At 33.6% G+C, this 20,918-nt stretch overlaps 2 protein-coding genes and 1 non-coding gene across 3 annotated transcripts; 1 reads left to right on the forward strand and 2 right to left on the reverse strand.

The window, feature by feature from the left end:
- Positions 1-2,231: 2,231 nt before the first annotated feature.
- TRNAP-UGG (transfer RNA proline (anticodon UGG)) lies at positions 2,232-2,303 on the reverse strand. The gene has a single exon. It is a non-coding gene; the product is annotated as a tRNA-Pro (tRNA).
- A 103-nt stretch (positions 2,304-2,406) lies between these two features.
- On the forward strand, positions 2,407-6,532 carry LOC145611855 (uncharacterized). The gene is made up of 6 exons (XM_081667236.1): positions 2,407-2,580; positions 2,679-2,753; positions 3,626-3,753; positions 4,546-5,071; positions 6,106-6,219; positions 6,302-6,532. The coding sequence occupies exons 1-6, from the start codon at positions 2,494-2,496 to the stop codon at positions 6,356-6,358; spliced, it is 987 nt and encodes a 328-aa protein (XP_081523362.1). The 5' UTR covers positions 2,407-2,493; the 3' UTR covers positions 6,359-6,532.
- Positions 6,533-14,406: 7,874 nt separating this feature from the next.
- On the reverse strand, positions 14,407-18,737 carry LOC145611922 (uncharacterized). The gene is made up of 5 exons (XM_081667301.1): positions 18,557-18,737; positions 17,704-17,787; positions 15,360-15,486; positions 14,900-15,017; positions 14,407-14,802 (listed from the first exon to the last, which is right to left on the reverse strand). Exons 2-5 carry the CDS (start codon positions 17,726-17,728, stop codon positions 14,725-14,727), a joined length of 348 nt encoding a protein of 115 aa, XP_081523427.1. The 5' UTR covers positions 17,729-17,787; positions 18,557-18,737; the 3' UTR covers positions 14,407-14,724.
- Positions 18,738-20,918: the final 2,181 nt, after the last annotated feature.

A 20,918-nucleotide genomic window follows, 5' to 3' on the forward strand; every position in this document is an offset into this window, starting at 1 on the left:
TATGTTCTAAAGTTTTTCACCTTATGTTCTAAATTTTTTTTCTATGTTCTAAATTTTTTCTATGTTCTAAATACGAAATTCTCAAAATTACAGAATTGCCATTACTAAAGGATCATTTTAGATGGTTAGATTAAAACTAATAAAGGGCTGAGATTGGTTCTTATATAAGATTGGGTTCTTATATAGAGGAGGGTTCTTACATGAGCCTTCCTATATATATATATATATATATATATATATATATATATATATATATATATATATATATATATATATATATATTACGATGCACGGTTTGTTTGAATTTTCTAAAATCATTACATGAACATACCTTAAAATAACCAAAAACACAAAAAAAAAAGATGAACATACATACCTCAAAATTGGATGTAAAAGAAGAATTAACAAAAGAAATTACAATATTAAGTTGAAAACCAAGATTAGATAGAAAAACAAGAGTGAAATTGAAGAACCAACAAAAAAAGCAAGAGGAAAGAAAACGAGAGTTGACAACCAAGGAGATAGAAACTAGAAAGAGGGGTAAAGAAGAGGAGAGAGAAAAAGAAGAGCAGAGGAAAGAGAAACATGAAACAAAAAAAGCAGGAGAGAGAAAACATGAGAGTGGTAACAAATTTTGAATTTCACGCGTGTAATTGGTAACCACCGCCATTCAATAACTTATTGTAAACCCGCTTTTTTTAAACTTTTGTGTTTTTTTTATGTGTGGCAAAACTAAAATATCAGTTAGGTAAGAATGTAAGATAAATATACTTTTTTAGAAAAATTTAGATTCATTCTATATGGATTATACCAATTATATATAGCAATTACCAATGCCAACCAGCAGCAGGGAGAATGCGTGCACCTAGTTAATAATTGTCGTAATCTTTGTAATTTTTTTGGTTCTTCGTTTGTTATTTCTTGTTATAGGGAGGGGAATAGAGTGGCGGATAAACTTGCCAATATGGGTGCTATTCTCCAAGAGAAGGTGGTTTATTTCGATGATCCTCCAATCGAAATAAAGAACCTTCTTTGGGAGGATATGGTGGGGGTGGCTTTGCCACGAATGGTGGTGTAATGTGTTTTCTTGTTTCGGGCTTTGCCCTCGTTTGCATTATATATATATATATATATATATATATATATATATATATATATATATATATATATATATATATATATATATATATATACATATATTATATCGTTTGCGTTAGAAAAATTTAGATTCATTCTATATGGATTATACCAATTATATATAGCGTTTGCGTCAAAAAACAAGCGTGTCGCGTACCTATAAGATTAAACTCAACTATACTACTAATATAGTAATATAGTAATATGTACTCAAGTTTACTCACCTATTTTTAGAAATTTTTTTAAAAAGTTTACCAATTGTTTAATTAAAATATTTCCTTTAAAAAAAAAGGAAATAAAAAAAAAAATGCTGATGATTCCGTATTTTGTGCACCTAGCTAAAAAACCTATAACACTGATCAAATAACCCCTATAACTCCAATTGAGTAACCCTATGATGGTTGGCCACACTAGGGATGATTATACTGCAAGTTGAGCTCGAGTATCAATAAACTTGACTCGAACTGGCTTAACTCAATTCCGGGCTCGAAAAGTCGCAAACTTACATTTACAAGCTCGAACTTGGCTCGTTAGTTCAACACTCAAGGTCAAACGACACACACTAATTATCTAACATTTCTTGCCCTTCTTCAATCTTTTCAAAACAATGTGGGAATGTGGGTTTGTAGAACATCTAATACCATTAGACTTTATTTGGATATATAGAAGGAAATGAAAGGAAAAGAAGGGAAGGGAAAAAGAGGGGGACAAACTCTTTTGTTTGGATAAACGATTGGAGGAAGGAAGGGAAAGGAGAGGGAGGGATCCATTTTCCCTATCTCTTTAATAAGCATAATCGAAGGAAAATAGAGCTCACCTTTCCTCCTTTTCTTTCCCTTCCCTTCCCTTCCTCCTCTTTCCCTCCCCTTCCTTTCCTTCCTTATTATCTATCCAAACAAAGCGAGTGTTCTCTTGTACATCTCTCATTCTACTCATTATATTTTTTCGATGTGGTACAAGTTTTGTAACATCATGTTAATAATTTTTTTTTTATTAGTTTTGTACAATTATACACATATACATAAAAAAAAAATTAAAAAAAAAAAAAGTTAAAAAGAAAAACAAAAGGCTAAAATTAAAATTTTTATCAAAATGGGGCGTTCCGAGAATCGAACTCGGGACCTCTCGCACCCAAAGCGAGAATCATACCACTAGACCAAACGCCCTTATTAATATTTAATTTTTAACAATTATATATATATAAATATTAAAAAATATTTTATAAACTTTGTTTGTACAAATAAAAATGGCTGAAAACTGCTCCAAAAACCCTTCTTCCAAAACTAAAAACCCTAAAATTAGAACTAAACCAATTCCCCATTTTCCCCCAATTTTTTGTAAACAAGAAAAATCAAAATGGTTTGGTTTCAATGTGAAGATTGTGGGGAAAATCTCAAGAAGCCTAAACTCCCTAATCATTTTCGCATGTGCTCTGCATATAAGGTTTATAAATTTCTCTCTTTCCTTTTTTTTTTTTTTGAATGTTTTTGTAATTTTTGATTTAAAGTAATGGGTTTTTGTTTTTTGAATTTTGGGAACAGTTATCTTGCATAGATTGTGGGGAGGTGTTCGATCAGCAGCGTGTTCAATCTCACACTCAATGCATAACTGAAGCTGTATGATTTATTTACTGATATTTTGCATTTTTATTTTTATTATATTGGTTGTTTTAATGGGTATTTATGTTAATTTTATTTTCAATGAAGATGGGAATACTGGTAAATTAGTATTGGGGTGAATTAATTTGCTGGAATTATAATTTATAAATTTGAGTTGGTTTTTATGCTTGCAATTGCATTAAAAATGCAATATGATGCAATGTATATGTGTTTTTGAGTAATTTGTAGGAAAGGGAATGATTTAAAGTGAACGAAAAACGAAAAATGAATTGCTTTTGTATGGCTTGAATTACTCTCATATTTCGGATTTCATTAGGAATAAAGAAATTGGCAGTGAGACTTACATACCAAGAGTTATGCTCACATGAAAAAATATTATTGTCTGTGTGTGTGTGTGTGGGGGGGGGGGGGGGGGGGGGGGGAGGGGGAGTTGTAAGGTCATTCTTTTGTTCCCTTTGGAGGCGTTCGATTAAAACTTTACTTGATTCAAACAATTGATGTAAGGTGTGCTCCTTAAAGGCTTTCTTTTGTATGAATTATGGATAATTACCTGTCAAATTTACAGTGGTGCATTGCTATGGAATGTGATTCATGCTTGAAAGTTTCTCTCTTGCCTTTTCATGGAATTATGGAGATAACATTGCCCTTATTTTGACCTTGTTTGGTTTTTTACTTGTCAGCTTTTTGATTAATATTTGGCCTTTCTGAGTGTTAAAAAATAATCTGTTTGGTTAATGAGTTTTTAATTGGATTTGAAGCCATCATTTTGGAGATGTTTTATCTTAGTTATAGCGGTCAGTGCCATGCTTGTACAAGCTCTATGTTATAGTCCAGGGTGGAAATTCATTTCAATACGTTGTGTTTTTCAGGAAAAGTATGGTCCAAAGGGTCAAACAAAAGCTGCAAGTGGCACGCCTGCAAAGCCAAGCAATGATAAGCCAAAGCCAGATGTTGATATAAATATCGGATTATCTAATCGATATCCATGGTTTTGCAGGTGAACCTTTTTTAAAAAATTCGTTTGTAGAGGCCTTCTCTATGCATGTGGATGAACCTCAATATTAATTACTCGTATTAGTTATTTAAAGGCACTTATAAGCTGAGCTATGGTCTCAATATTACCTTGATGGTTTTGCCACCCGATGTTGATCTTATTGTCCTTGTATTTTAGAGTTAAGACAAATGCTGCAAGGTCTTGCCCCAATGTTTCGTATCTCTTGTCCATAATATGAGACCAGAGTTCAGTTTAGCTTAACTCTGTGTACATAGTGATGAAGATGTTCAGTTTTTAAGTTGAGCTAACATCTTTTTAATAATTATGATTATTATGGAGAGTACCCTCAATTTTACTCTTGCTTGAATTTAACCACTCTTTTAAAACTTTTTTGAATTTATTCTTGATTCTCCTTTAAAACTCCCTTAATTTTTCTTAAATGCTCTTTCGTTTACTCACTTTACCCACCTTTTTTTAAACTATTTTAAATGATGTTTTTGTCCGTTCCTTTATACCGTACAATTCCTTATGACGATTCATGTTAGCCGATCCCAAATCATTTTTGGACTAAGGCGTTGTTGTTGTTGTAGAGTACCCTCAATTTTCCTTCTTGCTTTGTTGTTGATTGTCAAAATTCCTTAAAGGTTGGCTTACACTCTTGCAGTGATAATGAAACTGAAGCTGTTGTCTAAAGCTGTGATTTGTTTTTATATAAGGAACCTTTATCTTTATCAAAACTAGCCAAATCAATCTCTTTGGTACCATTATATATTAACGCTTACATTTGATATGTAGTCTTTGCAACACCAAAGCTACTAGCCAGCAGGCTTTGCTTTTGCATGCTGATGGAAAGAAGCACAGAGCTAAAGCCCGAGCCTTTACTGCAAAACAGCAGCCTAATCCACCTGAGGATGGGGCTGTAACCAATAAAGACTCTACAGAAAACACTCCCAAAACTGAAGTTCCAAATGACAAAAGTATTGAGGATGGCAAAGAGAATGGTCCTTCAAATGGGGCCTTAGGAAATGATAATTCTTCAGCTGAAAATGGGAATGTTTCTGTGAAAAAGAGAAAAAAAGACTCATCTATTGACATAGAAAAATGTGCAAATGGAGTAGTTGATGGTTCTGTTCAAGAAGAAGCAGAGGAAGCACCTAAGAAGTCAAAGAAAGGCAGGAAAGAATCGGAGGTTAAAGGTACAGAAAAGGTGAAAGCCAAAAATGAAGCAAAGGAAGGTGAGGGAGGCACCACTGGTACTGGAAAAGAAGGTGCTGAACAAAAAATTAAGTGGAAGAAGCTGATATCTTCCGTGCTTAAATCTGTGAGTATCTGTTTGGCTTTCTTTTTGAATATTTCTATAAATGTTTTCATAAAGTGTATGGTTCATTGCTTGATTTTGGGACTAAGGCTTTGTCGTTATTGCTGTTGTTGTATGGTTCATTGCTGAAAAAATAAGCTAGTTAGTAATTTGTAACATTGATTTTAAACTTCTATTCATAGTCTGGATGCACAATCATTGAGGATAAATGCAGTCATTGAGGGAAAAGATAGGAAACTATGGGAAGGAGAGGACCGAAAGAAGTCAAATCTTAGAAATATTTGCAAAGAAATGCACCTATTGCACCAGACCTCCTTCCCCTTCCTCTCCTTCCTCCCTTTTCCTCTGTCCTTTTGCTTCAAGGTCTTATTGTTAGACTGTTAGTTTGTTACTGGTTTATGCCTCAATTGTGGTCCTGGCTCCTGGGTACAACCATATAGGATATAATTTTCACTCTTCAGCTACCTACCTTAAGGTGATAAATTCAATCATGAGCCATACAAGTATTGTGAACCTTTGTTCCATTTTGCCATTTGGCGATCCATGTATGAATTGACTTTTAAATTAAAGTATTTAGACAAAGTTGTGTCATGGCTATAGTCATCTCAATTAGGAGAAGTATAGTAATATTGAATTCCAAGGTGTCACAACAAGAACGTAGAAGTCGGTAAAACTTGGATAGGGTATTTCATACGAAATATTAGATGATTAAGTTTTTGGTATCGCTGTGAAACTACTGAGTCTGAAGTTTAGGATGCTTCAAAATAAAGCAAAGATACAGCATTGTTTGAGTCCAGCCTCTCCCTTGACTCTTCTATTTATTCGTAAATGATAAATTATGCATCACTATGTCCAAATAAAGGGCTTTCATCATTTATCTAATCGGGTCACTTTTAGATCCCATCCTGAATATCATTGGATAATGTTGAGTGTTGTGATCTTTGGGTAGTAGAGATCATGTTATATTTTTGTCGCTTACCTTTGTGACTGTACTGGTGTTATGATATTTGAATTATAATTTTTTGTACTGGGAACAGGCTCCAGATGGAGCTCTGAAGATGAAGAAACTTCCAAAACTGGTGTTGAAAAGTCTCCAGGAGTCTGGCATTTCAGTGGACGATAGTGAATTTAGAGCTACCCTTGAAGATAAGGTGAGATCGTAAGATGTTTAACAAGTCTGCTTTTAGTAAACAAGAAGCTGTCAACAATCTAATACAAGTGGATTTTATGCAGGTTAAATCGAGCTCAAAATTTATAGTTGACGGCAAGTATGTAAGGTTGGCCGTTTAACAATTGATGTAAAGTATTGCAGCAATATATGAACTAGAGGATTCAGCAGGAATTCACAAAGCAACCTTATGTGCATGCATGAGATATGAGTATTCTTTCTTCTGGAATGGCAGAAGCAATTTTGTACTAGATTTGAAATTTTGTATTGATGATTACATTGACATTGAGAAGTAATTGAAGATGAAATACAGCATGTATTGTTAAGATCGTGTTATGGAGTATCTGTTTGTCACGTTAAAGTACCTTTGTTGCTGTACATGAATGTTTCCTATGTACGAGGAACAGTTTCCAGATGAAGTTCTGGAGATGAAATTACCAAAAGTGGTGTTGAAAAGTTTCTAGGAGTCAAACGCTTGTGTATTTAAGATGAGGACAAGGTGAGATCATAGGATTGTTCAACAGGTCTGCTTATAGTAATGAACAAGCTGTCAACATCCGAGTAGTATTTATCCTGCAAAATTTAATTCAAGCTCTAAATCTATAGACTAAAGTTGATGGTAAGTATGTAAGGTTTGCAGCTTAACATTCCGTGTCTAGTATTGCAGAAATATATACTACGTATTCACGTAATGAGCTTTTTTGGAGGTTTGAAAACATTTCCTGTGCAGGCTGTGCTTAGTACTTTTGAGCTGCCAGAGTTCCGCATGTAGACTGATTCACCTTCATCAACTTTCTCTAAAGGAAGCACATAACTACATTAGTGATAAGAATCATAGGACTTTTTGTACCCATTAAGATTTGCTTCACTTTAGTTTTTCTCGTTGATGACTTTTTAGGTTTTTGGTTGTTCTTGTAGACATTGGGATGAAAAGTGTCAAGGTTTTCCACACAAAGCAATTTACCATAATCTTCTTTTAATTTTAATCTTGCCTTTCTTTATATTTTCTTGCTTTTATTCTTCTTCCGAATATCACTTGTGTTCTTATTATAGATCAATGAGAAATGGGAATTTAGAGTCAAAGTTTAAAAGTTCGACCCAAATATTATCAATGGGACAAACAATTAGAGACGGAGGGAATACGTTATGTGTAGTGTTCTTGTAGTGTTTTCTTTATTTTGTAGGACTTGGTGTTTTTGGATGCATATTCCTGTTCTTATTGCAGCACCACAAGGAACCTAGAACTTCATAGTAGGCAATTTGACCGACACATTTGCTAAGACATAAATTTGACTATTTGTGCCTATAATTTTGTATTAGAATATAAATCGTGACTAAAACAAAGACATATTACATAATAATATGTGCTTTTTATAAATAAATATGTAGCAAGAATCAAGTTAAAATTAGAGTATTAATAGTGTAAAAATCAAACTATTGCACTAAAAAAAATAGTGTATTATAAAATAAAATTCCCAATGCAATGGGTTCTTTGGAAAGTTCATTAGATGAGTACATAAAATTCAAAGTGCGTGTGCTGGTGGAACTATGTATCATCATCTTACTCATCTACATATTGCAGACTAGTCTACACATTTTCCTTTCAAGTTTTTAGTCAAGTCAATGTCCAAGCCTCAAAATATAGTCGTATTCGTATTATTTATCATTTTGACTATGAAACACTTTAACTGTTATGATAATTATTTTAAAAGTTTGATATTTTGAAAATATACATTTAAAATAATCTTACAATAATGTTTTATTTTCTGTGTATGATAATCTCATTATTAAAATACAGATATACGGAGTAATAAATTAATACGAAGTATTTGCTTTCTATTAAAAGAGTTAGTCAAAGTGTTTATTTTGAGTTAGTCAATATGATAGTGCTTAAAATTGGATTAAAAAAAAGCTAACAACAATAGTTACTTTCTTGTAACATGTTCCATCCCACAGATAAATTAGTCCTTCCATCTCAAACTACATGCCCCATTTTCTTGTACTCCCTCCGTCCCTAAATTACATTCCTCTTTGGAAATTTACATGGGAATTAAGGAGGAAAGAATAAGATAAATAATAATAATTAGATAATGCAATGGGAAGTACAAAGATAGATTAGTTATTACTTATGACATGTCATCAATCCTTTGCAAAAAAAAAAAGGACCAATCACATGCTCCTAATTGAAATTTTTTAACCAATCATATTCATTGTAATTTGACACAAGGATTATCAGTGAGATTAGGTAAGGATGAATGAGAAAGCATTAAATATAAAACATAAAAAGAGAGTTGATTTACTAAAAAAAACTTACCAAAAATAGAAAGGAGGAATGTAATTTTGGAGTACCAAAAATAGAGTGGAGGAATGTAATTTAGGAACGGAGGGATTACGTTTTAGATGTTTTAATTTACTTTTTCCTTTTATGATAAGGTTTATCTCTCCTTGCTAAATTTGTGTCTTGACCCAAACTTATTGCATCTAAATTTTAACACTCTTCACTTTAATAGTTACTTTGTTGTGCACTATAAATATTTTTTTTTTATTTTTATTTTTTTGAAGGGATAAATAATAAAAATTTGACTTAGGCCTTATTAACTTTACTTTAGTCTAGCTTAGTAAATAATATTTAGCAAAAGTAATTTAAGTTTAGTAAAAAATAATTTCAGTTTCATAAAAATAAGTTAAGTTCAGCAAAAATAAGTTTTAATTAGTAAAAATCAATTACTACACTAAAGAACAAATATAATAAAGATTTCATAAAAATAAGTTTAATAGTTGATTAAAATCAGTAACAATGAAGAACAAATATAACAGAGATTAAGTAAAAATAAGCTTTAGGCCTTGTATATTCTCTATCTTCGTCTTATTTTTGGTGAACTAAAATTATTTTTTTATGAATTAATTTTTTTTTATTAAACTTAGAAAATATAAATTAATTTTGACCAAAAGAGTATTGCTTTAATGCCTCACCTTTTAAAAAATATTTTTATAATGTTAGTCACCCTATAAGATACATAAAAATTCCGAAATTACCCATCTCAAATCCCTGTAAATAGCCCTAATTCATAACCACATTACACACACACGCACACAAAAAAAAAAAAAAAAAAAAAAAAAAACACTCATAACAAAAACAAAACAAGAAAAAAAAAGAGTAAAAATGATGAAGACCATGAAGAGCTCAGTGATAATTATGGTGATCATGACCGCCTTGATGGTGGAAACATCACTAGCAGCCGGCGAATGCAAGCATGGAAGATGCCCAAGGGGGTTGTGTTGTAGCCAGTATGGCTACTGTGGCCGCGGCCCAGCATATTGTGGCCGCATTGAGCAGCAGGCTCAAGCATACCCATCGAATGATGATGATGTTGCACAAGTACAAAATACTCGTAAGTTTGCACATGATGCTCCAGTTGTTGGAGCTGGTGCACCATGATCCTCTAACTAATCATATATAATGGACGAGTTTACGTATTACTTGATACGTAAAATCGTTGTGCCTTACTACTTGCTTATGTACGTGCTACTATAAATAAGCTCCTATAGGAGCATGTATTTTAATTTCTATGTTACGAGCAAGTATTATCATATCGTGTGGCTTTGTACTTTGTAATCAAACGCATGAATAAAAGTTATGTTATGTTATGTTGTTGTATATCATCGTACTTGTTTATTATAAAGATCCTAATGTTGTTGTATGTATACGGTAGTATATGTCATGCTACCGGTCTAATAATAATCTCCATGATTACATGATTTAAATACTAACCTTAGCTACTTCGTAGATTATTAGTAAATTATTTACTTTTATGAAAATTTATTTTGACATGTGATGTTTAAAGAAAGTGGAGATGACTAATAAACTTAAACGTCAATGAAGGAAATCTCTCGATAATAACATTCTCATTTTAGCACCGTAAAACCTGTTTAAGGCCAAAAAACATTACTTTAGCCTCTGTCACGTTCAAAGTGTCACGAACTCACTAGTAGCTAGATCACTTTCCTCTTGTTTCTGATGGAAAATTCCACATATTACCAATTGATTTTAGGATGAAACTTTGTTAAAATTGTACAAAGTTAAACTCTCCTTATACAGAAAGCTATGATTTAATCCAGAAAATTAAAGATTTACTAAACACCATATAAATTGATTTATAAAGAAATAATAATAAAAAGAACATATAAATTAAAACTACTACTCCCATTGCAATTTGGTTTTGGTGTGAAACTTCTTTAAGCTAATCTTGCCCAAGCTTAACATGGTATATACCATGTTAAGCTTGGGCAAGATTAGCTTAAAGAAGTTATTGGATAATGATTTGCCTCGATAAGATATCTAACACGTAAAAGAATTGTTATTAGTTACCTTTCTATATAGTTCTGAAATCCTAATGACACAAGTGCAAAGGGGTGTAATTTGTCTACAATGAAGAATATATTATTTAACCTCTTTATGGAGTAAAACTTGTAAGTTTGATGATATATTTCTTTTATTGCCAATTAGTTTGGAGATTAATCCACCTTTAAGCTTGCATGTGTTACAATCTCTCTTCCTTTAATAAGGGCATGTTTTGTTCAGCTAAATTTCATTTCAGTTAAGTTCAGTGTTCAGCTCTAACCAGGCCAGTTTAGTTCAGTTCAGTTCCCCTAATTTCCTTTTCTTATAAACAATTCATTTCATATCTCTATTCAGTTTAGTTCAGCCCCAATCAGTTCAGATTAGGTCAGTTCAATTCAGTTGTTTCAGTTAATCGGAATATGCCCTTAGTTACCATACTATCTCTATAATTTGACACACGAGCTAGCATTGTTTCATCTATAAGCTCTTCATACATGCCCTACGTACGTACTCAATCTGTAGCTTGATGCGCACGAGCATAGTATCATCTATAACTCTGTAAGCTCTTCATACATGCAATGCTTTCCATGCCCATGAACTCAATGTTGGGGCAAAAATTAAATAGGTGTTATAACACTCATCCATCCCACTTTTTAATACTAAGGTCCTGTTCCAATTTAGTAAAAACTACTAAATTTCAGTTTTATAAATTTTTTTTTTTTTTTGAATAATATTAATTTAATTTTATTTCATAAAAAATAATTTTACTTCAACAAAACAATTTCACTTCAGGAAAAATAAGGTGAAGTGAACAGGTATATCAAATAAGCTCAGCCGCCTGCCACTTTTTATAGATACCAAATCCTGATAAATTATTGCCAGATTATTTAAGCATGCATATCCATGAGCTAAAGCCCTTTATTTTATTTGATCACCATCTTATACTTGTAATAATTTAGCTAATAAACAGTTGAAAAAGACTCCATCGAAACTTAAATACTTCGTATAAAATAATCATCAAACATAATTGAAGCCAGTTATAAAGGTGTGCAAAAGACAAAAGTATGAAACTTGCTATGGAGTATGGACATAGAACTTATTAGGGTAGAAAATTTGGTACTCCGTACTTGTTTATTATTGATAACAAATCTTCATTGAGCCTTATATAAGGCCACGCCAGAGAAGAGCCTATGACATATAAGCCTATTAAAACCAATCTAGACATATTTGTGGTCAGCCGTGTTGGTAACCTGTCGATTCCAAAGACAAACAAAGAAGATGAAAGGGAAAAATACTTGATCTCAAACTCACAGTTGCGCCATGGAACATAATCCACTGCCTTAGAAGCGAAATACGCCACCACCGGTACAGGTTTCCTGATGACGCACGCCCCCAAGTTTAACGCAACTCTCCTTCGTAATTCGTGTACCCGAACCCGAAGCGTGGAATTACTCAAGAACTGTTCAGATCTCAAAGGGTAGATTTGTGTTTATGTGTTTAGGTTTCCAGAGATAACAAAACTGTGTATTTCTCAATTTGAGGGTTTAGGAGGGTATATATATATGTACAAAAGAAAGGATATAAATGAAGCAAACAAGGCATCCACGATAAGCCCACGAGCGGCCGAGCTCTCGCTCTCATATGAGCGAGCTATCGCTCGGCCCTGCCGCAAGCAATAAACGTAGCGAGCTAGCACGCGAGCTATAGCTCGCACCTACCGCAAGCAACAAGCGCAGCGAGCTAGCACGCGAGCTATAGCTCGCACCTTCCATAAGCAGAGCGACCATACGAGCTACCATCCGAGCTATAGCTCGGACTTGCAGTAGCTCATATGCCATGTGAGCTATAGCTCTAACGCTAGCTCGACCTTGCGTAGTCTACTTGCCATGCCATCTATAGCTCTCTCGCTAGCTCCATGCACACAACGTTGCTAATGGGTAACAACACTCACTTAGCAACACTCCGATTTGCATTACAAGTATTAAAATTCCAACAAGCTGCACCGAGACCATTAGTTGATGGTGTGACCACTTCAAATATAAGCACTTTAATTGAGTATTCTTGGCGGTTAGAAGAATAATCAAATGGGTTTAATTGGACAAATGAAGGGAGTGCAATGAGAAAATGGAGTTGCTCTTATAACAAGTGTATTTATTCTTTTAGTAGTCAAAACAAAAAAATATGTGTTACTCGAATGAATAAATGAGGTTACTTATTTTTTTTTTTAAGTAATTAAGATTACTCGTATAATAAATCAGAGTTACTCTTATGAACAAATAAGGTTATCTTTATGAATAAGAATAACTAACATTACTCTTATTAACTAATAAGGGTTAGTTACTCTTTTAAATAAGCACGGCCACACAAGACTTGTTAATTTGGACAACTAGTCTCAACTCTTGGTTATTTCCTAATAATTGAACTTAGATAACTTATTTTTTTCGCAAACTTATATACTCCTACTTTATCTAAATTTATTAGATCTTGTCATTTGACTCAACTTTAGTTTATTTGGTTAATTTTGGCCGATTTTAGACCCAACCTATGCCAAGAAAACACATTGGGTTGATATATACAGGTGCCACTTTATTTCTTTGGAAAAAGCGTGACCATTCCCAACTTAATTATGATCCACCTCTAATCGTATTAATCATCTAGAATGTAAAGTTGTAGATTAGTCTACATGAAAAAGATGGTATATGCATAACAACTTAGCAAGTTAAGAAAAGTTTCAATGGTACTTCGCTAATTGATATGCTAATACAGTAATACTAATATACAATGCAACTTTTTTAACTCATGCCATGCGTTAGAAAAATATGTCAAAAGGTATTAAGAAAGGCAGTAATTTTAGTAGTGGTAGACTATACGATTCTATTCTAAGTGAAAAAGATAATGTTGTTTGAACTATCAAACAGCAACATAGAAATTAGAGATTTAGAGAGGACAATTGATATGGTCCAATTGTCAATTCACAAGTGTTGTTAAACATCATGTAATATTCTTGTTAGATTCGACCTAATATAAAGATTTTAATGACATTAGTTTCGCATTAGCCGGCTTAAAACTCCAAATTACAACAGCTTAATGACATTTATCGTTATTTTACAATACCGGGTATGGAATTAATTTTAGAATACTTAGCCTCAAATAATGTTTGAAATTTTATCAATTTTAAATTTATTGAAATATAAATAAATTATTAGAATTATAAAAAAATAAAATACTTTGTAATAAGTAATTAAAGATTGGTGGTAAGGAATGGGTCCTCAGAGTATACTCTATTTATGAGATTGAAAAGTTATCCATGGACCATGGCCAATTGGCTAGAGTGTGTGTCCATGCTATCTACTTGCCTAGCTTGCCATAAATGGATTAGGGCCAATTGACAATAATGGAAAGAGAGTGCTTTGAATGAGCATTTGAAGAGAGGTTCTGAGGTTGTCTAAGCCAATAATTATTGTCGTCATTATTAACAATAACAAGTGTCTATAGGTACTTTTAGACCTCATGTTGGTACTAAATGAGGTCTAAAAGTACCAACAAGACTCTTCATACTTTTAAATCCCATGTTGGTATAATGTTTATACTAACATGAGGTCTGAAAGTACCGGTGGACACTTGTTTTTGTCATTGACGAGAGTAACTATTGTTGAGATTTTCTCACATTATATTTGTAAGGTCAGTCATGGTACATCAATTAGCAGTAAGAATATTCAGCATGATTTTAGTCACATGTAACTATGTAAGTAGCACATTTGTAATGCCTCTTCATATGTGCATAAGCTGATAAGCCACAAGCCCACAAGTACATACAAAACACGCAACTAAAATATGAACTGCACGTCTGCACCAGTCACTTTATTCCTCAATTGTGTGTAAATACATGTCAAACGATTGTATAATATACAAATCCACACAAATCATCTATTGCTTTCTCACTAACCTTCACAGTATAAATATTTATTTGGTGCATCCTTCACAGTATGATACAATGGCCTGATAAGATCACCATCTCTGATTCATCTATCTTATGGGAGGGTCTTTCCCGAAATTTGGTTAATCTTGCACCAAGTGTATGCATCTATATTCTGTCACTTGCCTCACTACCACTTTTGATGGCAGTTGCTAAGTAAAAATGTGTATTTACATTGTTGTTGCTGATGCAAACCAGAATAGCCGAATGAGCAGAAATACTAATACCACAACAGAGCAACCCAAAGCCTGCAATAAGAGTTAATAATCATATTGACTTTATTGAGGACGTGTAAAAAGGGGGAAAAGGATTTTCAGTATTTCACATTAAAAGGGGATAACATACTAATATTGCGGAAGCAGCAAGGCCTGCTCGTTCTCTTGGATCTTTACGATAGTAGTTCCCAAAATATAGGATTGTTGCGTAAAACCACATCGGAGGAAACAGGAAACCAAAAAGAAAACTGCACGACAGGACATGGGAAAGATTTCACAATCTTGATAGCATGAAGTATTAGAGGAAAGGTGAATAATAAAGTGGTCGTTTGGTTGAATGCATGAAATTGTACTTCCCGTGAAAAATGCAATTCCAGGGAAGTTTCATTTCCTACAATGTAAGAAATTTGTTTGGTTGACTGAGGAAGCAGAATTTCCAGTGGAAAATACCACTCACCTAAAGGCATGGGGTAAGCCATATTAAGTGTGTTTTTGTCAACCAAACAGCTTTACAGATTTCCACTAACCAGAAAATCGAAAATTGTATGTCAACCAAACAAGCACTAAGAATGGTGAATAGAGATGCTTACGAAAACCACCCCAACCCGCAGCCAAAGCAAGGAAGACGCTTCTCATAGAGTCCAGGCTGGTAGTCTTCTACATCTTTAATAAGAGTGTATTTGGTCTTCCCGTGTTCTGCAACATCCTTTGCTTGCCCTACAAAATCCATAAATACATCTTGAGCAAAGATTTTCTGAACCCTATTCCATTGCAGTCAAAATAAGTCAAAACAGTGAGGACAAAATATAAATGTCTAAAGTTAACAAGTACGAGAGGTGAAGCTATTCTAGAGAGAACAATCAATTGTTTCACAAAGAAATCTACTTCAGTAATTTTTCCCATCATATGAGTACTAGTTATGAGCACTAGTTAGGTGGACACAGACAGGCACCCCTGAAGATTGAAAGTGAAAGCTTAGCTTATTGACTAAATTTAAATCTAGAAACCAATGGTTACCTCTAAAATGTAGGGAGTATTCAGAGACAGGTACAAAAGGCCTAGAAGCTAAACAAAGATCCCATCATCTCACTAATTGAAGTAGTCAGATTTATCTCTTTAGGTTTAGCCCTCTGGGATTACCAATCTCAGGATCAATCATTATATGAGTACTGCTTTGGACCAAGGAAAAATCCTTCCTCCATACAAAATTAGCGTGATCCTCACACAAAGTATATGTCAAAGAAAAGATATAGCATCTTAAGGTAACCTTTAAGTCTCCAAAGTTCTCTAAACCATTTAGAGATAAAGCAGAAAAGAAAACACTGAGTATCTCAGATGATAGCTGGATTTGAAAATTTTAATTGGCAAAACTACACATACTGGAGTCAAAGATGTTGAGAAATAAAGAGGTAACAAGCACAAACAAAGCTACACTAAGCACAAGGAGCAATAAATAGTGTCAGATTTTCAGCACATTTGCAATCACTGGAAATATTAGTTGGAAGAGCTGATCCCATATCAAACGAGCCAGCCCCAGTTAATCTTTATGATTGACGAAATTCGTCAATCTAATGGCATAATTGTAATATTGAAGTGAAGTTTCCATGCCACCTCATGACTGAAGATAACGCTGATTTAACGACCGTTTGTGGTTACTTCAGCAACACCACCATTAAAACTCCCTCCATTGAAAAGCTTCCTGCTTCTTCCTCCATTAAAGCTTCCCCAACCTCGACCACCATTGAAGCTTCCCGACCTTAACCACCATTAAATTAAAGCTTCCCCAACCTCGACCACCATTAAAGCTTCCCCAATCTCCACCCACCTTCCCCGATTTCAAACGAAAACCCTATGAATGAAAGGTGAAATTAAGGGCATGGTCAACCCAAAGGGTAGGGGTGACTATGTCCTCCATTGAAGCTCCATCAATTGAGCTTGATTTTTGAAAATATAGAAAAAAAGTGATGTCGACGGCGAAAGAAGATGAGATAACAAATGTCAGTGGTTGTGATGGTGGTTGTTGCGGTGAAGATGAGCTGAAAATTTTGGAGTTGAAGTACCATTGTTGATGTGAGTTATAGGAGTGAGGAGAGAGAAAGTACTAGCAAAGAGGAAAAGGGAAGGAAGAAGCTAAACTAACAGACATCCTAGCAAATTTACAAACATATCCCAATTAATTCATTTAAGTGTCAATTTTACCCCTATGATTAACAAATTATGTCAATCATAAAGATTAACTTGTGTTTCCTCATATCAAACTCATTCTTCCATTTTTTTTTTAATCAATCAAGAGAAAGAACTACATTTATCCTAACCTTAGCTAAAATAAGATACAACTCATAGATAGTTTCAAAGAAAGGGACCCCAATGTACTATCATGAGATATGGAAATGTTGTGAAGTGTCACAAAGGAAGCCTTTCTCCGAGTAGTTTAGACAGAGATACATCATTTCCATGTAAATTTTGTCATTAATATTGATAGCGAACTCCTAGAACCTTCTTAAACACAAATACCATTCAGAAGGCTTGGAAAGAACATATCCAAGGAACTCAGGGTAGTTTGACACCAGCCATAAACCAGAAAAAGAAAGCATATTCTAATTCCTTTCTCACTATGGCCACCTCCATTTCAGTTGGGGGTTTGTGGGATTATATACCCCAGCAAACAAGATAACGAACAATGACATTGACAAGTAAATGCAAGTGCATGTAATATAAGGAGACATATTAAGAATGCATCCCCATGAGGCTATGACCACTTGTATATATCAATGCTTTTAGTATAACTAGTCGTGGGAAAATGAACACACCACTAAGACGATGATAAGGTAAGAAGGGTACACAATTCAGATTTTTTTGAGGGGCTCAAATAAGTTAATGAGAGAAAATGTCATGCAACACAATTAAATGACAAAATTAGGGTAGAATCCATACTCTTGTCCATTATTGAGTGTGGCATTCAACAATCTCGAGCACTCGAGGTTGTCAAACTCTCAACGAGCAACAAGCCTCCAATACCTGCATCATGAAAGCCAAAATTGCAATCAATCTCAAATCATACTTTCGATATTTGTACTTCCACATCTCACCATTGTACAAATAACTCATAATTAAACAGACGGTAACATGTACGTTTCACAATTTGCACTGTACAAGTGGTTTAAGTCTATAATCAAACAATCATACCCATGTAAGGGAACCATAACAAGCCTCATTTCTCCAATCCATCTCACCCATATCAACTAATTTCACATTCATGTCACATAAATTTTTTTTTTCGGTCTTAATGTCAAACAAATCTTAGAAACTAATTTTCAAATAATCTCATTCCCCAATCAACAGAAATAATTCCTTCTTCAAGAAACACCATGCAAAACCCAATATTATAAACAGCTTCAGAAGACAAATTCAATAAAAACAATGGTCAAATCAACAACTAAAAATCACATACCTCGATCAAAAATCATGCAAACATATAAACCCATTAATTACATCAATTGATTCAATCAACAAAACATCAAATTACCCACTTAACTCAAAATACCCTCATTTAAACGGTCAAATCAAGCATACTTCTAGATAAAATCACAATAAAACCAACATAATTGCACACTTTTCTTCTGGGTATTTCATTTTCTTGCTGAACTTCCATAATTCAACAAATAAACCCAGAAAAATCAACAAAAACCCAGATCACAATAAATTCCAATAACAACAACAATTCAACAATTTAGCACTAACTAAAGATTAAATATCTTAAAAGAAAAACCCAGAAAAGATGACTAACCTTTGTTGAAGAAAACTAGAAAAGATTAAGCGGTTAATTTGGTTTAGTGGAAATTTAGGAGAGAGAAAATTGGGAGAGAAGTTGAGTGAGAGAAGGGGTGAAAAATGGGAGAAGTCTAAGCAAAGTAAAGCAAACAAATCGGTCACTGCGCATTAACAACCGGGGGTCGGGGGAAGAAGCTGACTGTTCGATGTGCAAATAAATATTTTTCAATTTATTTGACTTTTTCTATTTTAAAGTTTTGATAATAACAACTTTTATGCAATTTCTCCTACTACCGCCTTTTTGGAATTTTTCTTTGTTGTTTTTTGTTTTTGTATGTGGAAATTTAGGGATTTTGGGTGAGTTTTCAGCTCAAATTTAGGAATATTGTGTCTTTATGTTGATACTGAAAATTCCCTCAAAAAAAAAATGTTGATACTGAAAATTAATTAAAATATTCATGACATTTTTAAATTTTTAATTTGTATATTTCGTTCAATATAATAGAAAAAAATTACCCATAGTAAGTACTTTACAATGATGCTAGTTGGAAGGTGAAGGTAGCCCACATCTATAGAGAGTGGGGAATCGCGCGACGGATTGATTGGCCAACCGCGGAGTACTCAAGACACAAGATTAAAAATTGTTAATTTTATCCCGATAGAGTTTGGTAGGGTTTTAATGGAGGATGCAAGAGAGATGACTTCACCTCGTTTTGTGTCTCCCTAGGTCGTCTGTTCAGGGTCTGTGGTGGAGGGGATGTCTCTTGTGTTGGTTTTGTTTTTTCTTTTTCCTTGGTTGAATTTTCCTTTTCTTTTGGTTTTATCCTCATTCGAATAAAAAAAAATTAAAAAAAAAAAAACAACTTTCCAATGATATTTTATAAAAGTATAATTTTGAATTTTTTTTTTTTTAAAAAAAAACTCTAAGATCTGAAAAATTATGCACGTATTGTCTTGCACTCAAGTAGGCCTTGTGCCAGTGTCCTAATGTAAACTTGTTTTCCACCAAAATTTTCCCAATCACGAGCGGGTAACGTTGTCCAAATTACATCGACGCAGCACCTTGCAATTGACACAGGTTGGCAGCGCTTTTAAAAAACTTTTTTTTTATCCAACATTAATTCAAACTAATTAAACAACTTCAGTGATGTCTAACATGATTTACGATTAAATTATATTCAAATCTATTTTATTTGTCTATCTTATAAAGTTATAAGGACATATTTGGTTATTTTAATCAAGTAAAAATTGTATATTGAGTGAATCTTATGTAACACCTTTAAATTACTCTCTACAAAAATAGTATAATCTAATCTAATATATATATTTAAAGGGAGTTTTTTCCCGAGTTTTTAGAGAGCCATGTAGGATCTAATTTTCTGAGCGCTCCATGTAGGATTATAAATCTTAGTATTAGCCAATTAAATAAGAGATTATTAATTTCTTTTAGAATTAAATAATTCAAATGTCACGTAAGCAAAATTGACGAATGAGATTTTTAAGTTTAAATTAATAAAATTATCTTTTAATATTAGGAATTTTATCTAAATATATTCAAAAATTTAGCTCATAAATACAAAACAAAAAAAAAAAAGATAAATAAAAAATAAATATATAAAAAAATCAAACAAACCGTGCATCGCACGGGTTTCATCTAGTATATACGTACAAAGTACTGCTCCCTCCATTTTTTTTTATATGCATCACTTTGACAATTGCACTATTCACATGCCATGGTTGACTTAATTTTTTCACCTCTTAAAAATGAATAAATGTTAGGAAAATTTGGATTTTGGTACCTCGAAAATGGGGGTAATTGAATTTTAGTACCCATCTAAAATTTTATTTTAAATTGGTACCTCAAAAATGACAAAACTATAGATATCAGTACCTCCGTTAGCATTCTGTCAACTTTGCCGTTAGTGGGTCCCATTATCTAATTATTTAATAATTTAATTTATTAAAAAAAACATTTAATAAAAAAAAACTTAAAAAATAATTAAAAAAAATCAGAAAAAAACCCCTAATACCACCAGCCACCCACCTTCCGCCGGCGGTAGACCAACACCCATCCCAGCCCTGCCTCCCCGCGACGACGCCACCCCCCCCCCCCCCACCAGCCCTGCCTCCATGGGAGACGCCCATTTCAGATAGGAGGTTCTAGAGAGAGAAGGGGAGGAAGAAGGGAGAGGAGAGAGAATGGGTTTAGGGTTTTCGGAATTGGGGAAATCGAGAGAGTGGAGTTCAATTGTTGAAGATGAAGAATTGAGGTCGAACAAAGAGAGTACGACGAATTTGTCGAAGGCGGAAAATGGGGGCAACCACCGTACTGCGTCGATGAATTTGGATTGAGGAAGACGATGAATTTGAAGGTTTTG

This window comes from Chenopodium album, chromosome 24 (assembly GCF_948465745.1).
Source record: "Chenopodium album chromosome 24, dcCheAlbu1.1, whole genome shotgun sequence".
Taxonomy (NCBI): Eukaryota; Viridiplantae; Streptophyta; class Magnoliopsida; order Caryophyllales; family Amaranthaceae; genus Chenopodium; species Chenopodium album.